This window comes from Lottia gigantea (assembly GCF_000327385.1).
Source record: "Lottia gigantea unplaced genomic scaffold LOTGIsca_37, whole genome shotgun sequence".
NCBI classification, from domain to species: Eukaryota; Metazoa; Mollusca; class Gastropoda; family Lottiidae; genus Lottia; species Lottia gigantea.
Window position 1 is genome coordinate 2,310,970 of NW_008709259.1, and position 7,965 is coordinate 2,318,934.

General features: G+C 34.9%; 1 protein-coding gene across 1 annotated transcript; it reads left to right on the forward strand.

Moving 5' to 3' along the window:
* Nucleotides 1-1,277: 1,277 nt before the first annotated feature.
* On the forward strand, nt 1,278-7,664 carry LOTGIDRAFT_233318 (hypothetical protein). Its single transcript, XM_009059119.1, has 4 exons — nt 1,278-1,341; nt 3,265-3,389; nt 4,481-4,624; nt 4,865-7,664. The coding sequence occupies exons 2-4, from the start codon at nt 3,270-3,272 to the stop codon at nt 6,803-6,805; spliced, it is 2,205 nt and encodes a 734-aa protein (XP_009057367.1). The 5' UTR covers nt 1,278-1,341; nt 3,265-3,269; the 3' UTR covers nt 6,806-7,664.
* The last annotated feature ends 301 nt before the right edge of the window (nt 7,665-7,965 follow it).

The following is a 7,965-nucleotide window of genomic DNA, read 5'->3' on the forward strand; positions in this document are numbered from 1 at the left end:
AACATTGAGTGAGAAATAATAAATCCATAATATAGGCTTTTTTGCCTATGCCTATTTCTATATGTCTTACAAACAGTATTCACCTGTTGTTGTTATATTCAATGGATAAAGGTTGGGCCCATTAATGTTAATTTCATGATCCTTGGAAATCAAAATAGTAGTTTACAATTTTTTAAATTTTAACATTAAGGCCATGATTTGCCATTTTCGGGGATTGAATTGGGTCTTGAATATATATTATGTAATAAGAAGTACTAGAACTTTATGAAAATATATTTTAAACCAGATATTTCACTTTTTTCTATTATACTTTTTCTATAATATGGCGTAGTATCAAGAAGATACGAGGCGTCTTTTGAACTTTAAAACGCGGATGATTCTGTACATGATTGGATTTGAAGGCTAAAATTTTGACAATGAGCTGTTAACACTATTACTGATTAGCTTAACTAAATAAATCCCATTTCTGATACTAAGGTCAAACATATGGCGAACGTGTCCATTTAATGAGCAATAGACTTTCAGCAGGCAGGGGCTAAAGTGAGACAACGTTCGGATGTCAATTACTATTTTGAAAAAAATTGGTATCCTAATTATGAAATTTAACAAAAGTATCATCCGCATTTCTACCTTGTTCCGGCATGTATAGTATATTGTATATTGAGACGATTATTAGGCCTATACATGTACTTCAATGGTTATAAATACAAAGCCACGTGAATTCATAGTATAACAGGATATCGCTTATCCGGATTTAAATACAACATACATACAAGTTTACAGTCGTCGGTGACTTTAGTTCCGGCTTATATTTTATCAGAAATGGATTAATAGAAATAGGGTTTTACGTCCTACGCTTTTCTGGGGCATTTCTCTCAGCTTAACGTATATCAAAACATGATTTATTTGCAGTTTAATCGTACCATTTTCCTCTAACTGAGAAAATGGAGTAAGTATAAATTATTTCCGGTTAAAAATTAAGTCCACATGTAGTCATCATGTTTCGGATTAAACGAAATTTTAAAGGAGTAGGCGGGGCTTCGTTTAGTGACGAATGGCCATGAAGAAATCAAACCACTTGACATTGAATAAAGATGACTGACAGGTCCGTTTTCCCTGAAATTTCTTCTAATTATGCATAATTTAATCCCGAATCTCAATGATTCACGTGTTCGATTCATGTTGGGTTTGTTAAACCGTAATAAAATTGCAAGATATAAAACGATCTATGCAGTTTAAGACATATCATTCTTTAAGTAGTCTGAAGTCTGAATAGTTGGTATTTATTAGTACTATCAGTACTGTGCTAGTACTGCTACTTTGGAATTATAGTATCTACAGGTATAGGAAATACTCTTTTGACTTTTAGATCCTTTTTTGAGCGTTTGTAAATGATTTATATTATAAAGTTACATTTTTGTTTTGTCAATTCAAGCAATTTTTGAAATACGAAATTATTGTGTTCAACAAGTTAGGAAAATGTGCAGAGTAGGTTATAATGAATTTCTCTTTGGTCAGAGTATATGAGAAATTAAACTCTGCTTTTAGGTCATCTTCACAATTGTCAAGGTATTACAACCTTCGTATTATACCTTGACTACAATAGAAACTTGTCTTGTATCACAGCATGCAGTGATTTAATTGGATTGTACACCGATGATTACAGCCAATCATAGCCCTCGCTGACAGTCTGTAAACAATACATTAGTTACCGACTTCTGTGGAGGAATCTGATTGATTAAATTCGCTAGCTGAATTTACAAACTTCTGTTATATAAGAATAGTGGCTATTGCAGTCAATGTATAAGTTATCTAAAATCAGTGAAGAAATCAGGCCAGTAGCTACAGAGGGACCCGTCTGGAAATATTACTCAATATATTCATATTGATATTAAAGATGGGTTTCCTTATTTTTTTAGCGTCAAATTAAGCAAACTATTTGATTAATTGGTGTTTCTAATGAATTGCAATGTATTCTCAATCATATCATTAGTTTCTTATATTGCATATTGTTTTAACCAATCATAAATATTCATGTATGTACAGTCTGGATAAACAAAAAAAGACTTTTTGACCTTTCTTGATCGGTCACTCATTGGAATTCTGCCGGTAATTCTCTTCTAATTTAGCTAATTATGAATTACTTATGGACATGTGAGGCAAACTGGAATTTTTCCAAGTCATTAGAACATCTCTTCCTTCTATTCATATAAGTAGTAGCATTTTCATTTTCATAAATGAAAATAAGAGAACCCATCTTTAATCAAGTCTTCCTGAAAGAAATTCGCATATATTATACGTGAAATTTCTCATTTTAACAATAACATATTTTTTGAGCGGGTGTTAATTAAAAAATTATTGGAAAAAAGATGGTAAATCTAGAGAACTTAACAGATTTCAGGATTTTCAGAGTTGAATATTGTCGATAGAGATCTATCATAGCCTACATTATGAAACATTGTGTTAAGAAATTACATCGTGAAGTCGTGAAATATGAAATATGTCTTTAGAAAATTCACAGATTTGAAATTTGTCAAGAAAATTCTCAGATTTGAAATCTGTCATTAAGAAAATTCTCCGATTTGAAATCAGTCATTCTGTCATTAAGAAAATTCTCAGATTTGAAATCAGTCATAAAGAAAATTCTCAGATTTGAAATCAGTCATTAAGAAAATTCTCAGATTTGAAATCTGACATTAAGAAAATTCTCAGATTTGAAATTTGCCATTAAGAAAATTCTCAGATTTGAAATCAGTCATTAAGAAAATTCTCAGATTTGAAATCTGTCATTAAGAAAATTCTCAGATATGAATCCTGTAATTAAGAAAATTCTTAGTTTGAAATCATTTAGAAAATTCTCAATTTGACATCATTTCGAAAATTCTCAGTTTGAAATCATTAAGAAAATTCTCAATTTGAAATCACTTCGAAAATTCTCAATCTGAAATCATTTCGAAAATTCTCAGTTTAAATCTGTCATTTAGAAAATTCTGAGATTAGAAATCTGTCATTCTGAGATTGAAATATGTCATTCTCAGATTTGAAATATGTCATTCTCTGATTTGAAATCTATCATTCTCAGATTTGAAATATGTTATTCTCAGATTTGAAATAGGTCATTCTCAGATTTGAAATATGTCATTCTCAGATTTGATCATTGCCTTCTTGCAAGACTGGGTGGTTTCATTTACATGTTTGACTGACCAGAATGAATAATGAAGCAGGCTCTTAAATCGGGCTAATTATATTTATTCTTACTTTCAGTTTCAATGATTGTGACAGAAGAAATTGTGTTGACCTCACTGGTGCTGGGTGTTTTATCAATAATAACATGTCTGGCTTTAGGCATCGGAATAGCATGTTATTTATATTACTCTAAAATGTCAAAGGTAAATACTTTGAACCTTCTTCCTTATTGTAAACTGCATGGCATTGTCTTTCTTTATACGTCATATATTATACGACATTAGCCCGACAACTCTTGACCCTACTTCAGCCCTACCCAGTTCGTCATTGGGTGATAAACGAATGTAATATCGTCATTAGGTGATATACGGTTGTAATATCGTCATTGGGTGATATACTGATGTAATATCGTCATTGGGTGATATACGGTTGTAATATCGTCATTGGGTGATATACCGTTGTAATATCGTCATTGGGTGATATACGGATGTAATATCGTCATTGGGTGATATACGGATGTAATATCGTCATTGGGTGATATGAATTACGGTTGTAATATTGTCATTGGGTGAAATACGTATGCAATATCGTCATTGAGTGATATACGGATGTAATATCGTCATTGGGTGATATACGGTTGTAATATCGTCATTGGGTGATATACGGATACAATATCGTCATCGAGTGATATACGGATATAATATCGTCATTGGGTGATATACGGGTGTGATATAGTCATTGGGTGATATACGGGTGTGATATAGTCAGTGGGTGATATACGGTTGTAATATCGTCATTGGGTGATATGTATTACGGTTGTAATATCGTCATTGGGTGATATGTATTACGGTTGTAATATCGTCATTGGGTGATATACGGATGCAATATCGTCATTGAGTGATATACGGATGTAATATCGTCATTGGGTTATATACGGGTGTAATATCGTCATTTGGTGATATACGGATGTGAAAATATAGTCACTATGAAGGCGTATATCACATCTGAGGAACTGAGTTGTCGGTTAGTACCACAAGCAAGCAGGACATTAAACTCCATCTCATTAGTCATAAGTTAACTTTTTCAAAATAATATTGTTCATTATTGCGTATAAACTAATAACTGAAAATGTTTTTCTTGTCACATTGCATAATGCATTATGTATGTTGATGTCCGTCTTTAAAAATGGCAAAATGATCAATTCAAAAGCAGATCAAAAACTCTATGCTATGCATTTCATTTATTAGTCCAGAGGACAATAAGACGTTAAATTTCCCGTTAAATTTTAATTTAGATTGAGAGAAGATGGTCCTATTCATCAAGGGGTTCCAAAGAAGAGAAGATCGACCCAAAAATATTCACTCACACCTCTTTCGTTCCACAAAATGTTAAAGCTGATCCTCGTCGACCTTCCATTGCTGTTACAGAACTTGATAAGGTATCTGTCGATTTATTTGATTTCATTTTCTACGGAAGTTGCGGGATTTCTTTCAGACGTCAGAACTGATAGAAAGTTTATGGCGGTTTCTGTTTGTGCTGATAACGACTAGGATGATATATTTTGGATACAACCATCACTAAATCCAAGTAATCTGTAAGGCAGTTGGTGCATAACAGTCACCTCTTTCCAAGTAACTTAAGGCACTAATGGTCTAATATCGCTTCTATTTCATTTCAGGACACCAGCGTCATGACTTTGGGAGTAGGTACACTTCGTCAGGTGACTCTTTCACTACTTCAAGACGTCATAATAAACCTCTACAATATCAGAATCAAGCTCGACAGTAAAAACCAGAAATTTAAATCCGGGGACGAATTAGCCATGACTACAGCTTCTGACATCAAGGCTGTCCATGATCAACTCCGTAAACGTCTTACCGTTGTTTTTAAACAAGACCCGAATAAGATTGAACTGTTTTCAAACATTGGTCAGAACATCCTAACAGCTAACTCCATACGCCAAATTCTCGACGCCATGTTCCGCGTGTGTCGCCTTGCTCGGGGTATCGTCAGAGAATGGAAAGTGGAGCACGAAATTTTCATTGGCACCGTTCCTGAGGATGGAACCGGGTACATCAATTTTACAGTTGAAGATAATCTAAATAAGATGAGCATCACATGGGACGACCAGAAATTTGCACCGGTATTTTTGGATACAGTCAGCCTAATGTTACAAGCTTTACGTGATGAACGAAGACAGCCAACACCGACAGAGTACCTTGCTATACATTTGGCTTATAACAGCATCGCTAATGGTAAACAATTAACATCAAAATCACACCGACCTCTAGGATCACCAGGATTCAGACCTCACACCCAGACGTACATGTCACTTACTGATCCCGGTGATGGTCACGTTCTCGGTACCACACGATTTAACGACTGGATGACAGGAGCTATAGTACATGTTGAACATTTAGAAAGACCTGGTAATCTTCCTAGACAACAGATTGAGTCATACCGTGTCCCATCCCTACAGGATTTTTCACGCGTTCGGCTCCATGTGGGTTCAGCCGCACCAAATACCTACTTTGTGGGCAGACACATGAAAGACTCTGGAGACTTTGATAACGATTTCTTGAAAGTCGTTCATATGACATCGGCAACGGCCTCGGCAGCTTTTGGCCAGGGCGGTGCAGAGTGTAAGGTTGCTATGGAAGGATTGAAAACTTCAGAAGCTGTTCGATACATGAGAGCTTTAAGATGTCACGTTCACAGAAACCGCCTGTCCCAATTTCTGTCGGCAGCTTGGAACCTTAACCAAACTGTCATAGATGATTATGAAAAGGAAACCCCGGTCAAATTGACTGAGCGAATAGATATTGCTCTCCGGGCCATAGAAATTACATGTATTGGTGGATTTGACAAGGTTACGTGGGATGGAGCAAGCGACTCCTACCCGTCAAAATGCATCATGTATCAGCTCACCTTTGAAGAAGCCCTGTCCATCGTCCATGCTGCTCATTTAAGAGGGTTGGTCACTTACTTCTCCGCTGGGTTCAAATTTGATGAGATCAAGCATGCTGTTTATTCAGGAACTGATGGAATAGGTATTGGTGGAGCCCAAGTTTTAAGATTTATGGATCACGAAACTGGAATGCATGGACCTTACATGGAAGAAAATATCCCTCGAATCCTCAGTGAACGAGACGCTGCTGCCAATTCCATCAGAGGTCGAGGAGTACATCTTTTGGCTAGAATGGACACAATGTTTTTTGAGGGCTCTATAACTCGCGAAGAGGATGCTCAGCGAGAGCAACTATACACGGTTCTTCAGAAAATTGACGAACAAGGTATACAAGAAGTAATCAAACAGTCAGAACGAATCGTGAATCTTCCGGTTGAAAATTCATTACCGTTGATTGGCTCAGCTAGACGTTTGGTTGCAACAAAATGGCCGCTATTACGTTCCATAACCTCAGAAGATGAAACGTCGGAGTGGTCGTCCTTTGTGAACCGTCTCAGAAGTCTTTTGGATCGAGGTCTGGAATCTACCATCGAGGAAGAATATGACGGCGAACCCTGGTTAACTTTCAGAATGAAATACCGAGAGAGACTACAATCCAAAAATATCATCACCCGTCAAGGATCATTTACACATTGTTATAGAACCTTCTGAGGTTATGGCCAGTCTGAGGTCCTGGGAATTCTATGAGGTCTTTTAGAAGTTGTTTGTTTATTCCATCTGTGATAATTGTGAACATTTCTCTGTCTGAAGATCAAAACTGGGTGTTAAACCAATTTTGAAAATCGAGCAACCTTTTAATAGTCCTAACTAAACAATGATTATTCCCTCTTTTGACATCCATAGAAATCCAAGAATGGCTTTTAAGTGTTAACGAAAAACTAATATATATGTGTGTAAAAGATTTTGTTATTTTTTTATTGTAAAAATGGCGCTTACTTCCCTTTTATATTTTAAAAAACACGATAATGGATATATAACTCTTTTCTTTAATGTTTGCTACGTTTCAATTCACATATAGGAATTCATAATAGTGTTCTTATTTATTTAATGTTTTAACTACTTCTAAATGTCATTTAAAGACTTTTATATGTTATAATAAGGTATTTTAGACATTTATGAGGTTTTATAGCACTATGTGGTTTTAGAACTTTATGAGGTTATTAAGCAATATTATTGAAGAGGTTCTAGAATGTAATATACAAGTAATATAGCAATATAAATCTCAAGATTTTTTTTTAGGATATCAAACACTATGAGGCTAGTTGAAGCTTTATAACTCTCTGTGGTTTTATATCGGCCATATATCGGATTGAAAATTCCGTTCTGTAAAATTTTTTCATTGTTTATCATTATCAACAATCCTCTCAATTTAAACCAAAAATAACAGGCGAAATGTGAGTTTATGAACATTGTGGTTTGGCAGTAGGTTTGTATTTTATCATGAATTTTTGTTATAATGTAATGTATATATTTAATTTGAACCAATCTAAATAAATAACATTTAAATATTCGTTTTTCTCTTCCAAGATTTCTACCACAGCTCTGTTCTTATGGCGATATACTTAACCAATAGAAGAGTGTCGTGTAGGACAGGATTCTTGATGACTGTGACGAATTTGGACAGGTAGAGCAATATGACAGTAATCACTAATATTGCACAATTTGTCATTGTTATCAAGGAGTGGGCGCTACATGACAGGCTTTGTTTGTCCACCATAGCAAAGTACTATAAGCGTTGTAGTAAATTATCAGAGATGTATAAAAGCACACACAGTGGGCGTTATAAAAAACCAGCTTCAGAAAATTTTAAA

Excerpts from the sequence above, each read along its gene's own strand:
- LOTGIDRAFT_233318 (XM_009059119.1), top strand. The coding sequence starts at position 3,270 with ATGATTGTGACAGAAGAAATTGTGTTGACCTCACTGGTGCTGGGTGTT. Across the intron at positions 3,390-4,480 it reads ATTACTCTAAAATGTCAAAG|ATTGAGAGAAGATGGTCCTA; the intron begins GTAAATACTTTG and ends ATTTTAATTTAG. Across the intron at positions 4,625-4,864 it reads CTGTTACAGAACTTGATAAG|GACACCAGCGTCATGACTTT; the intron begins GTATCTGTCGAT and ends ATTTCATTTCAG.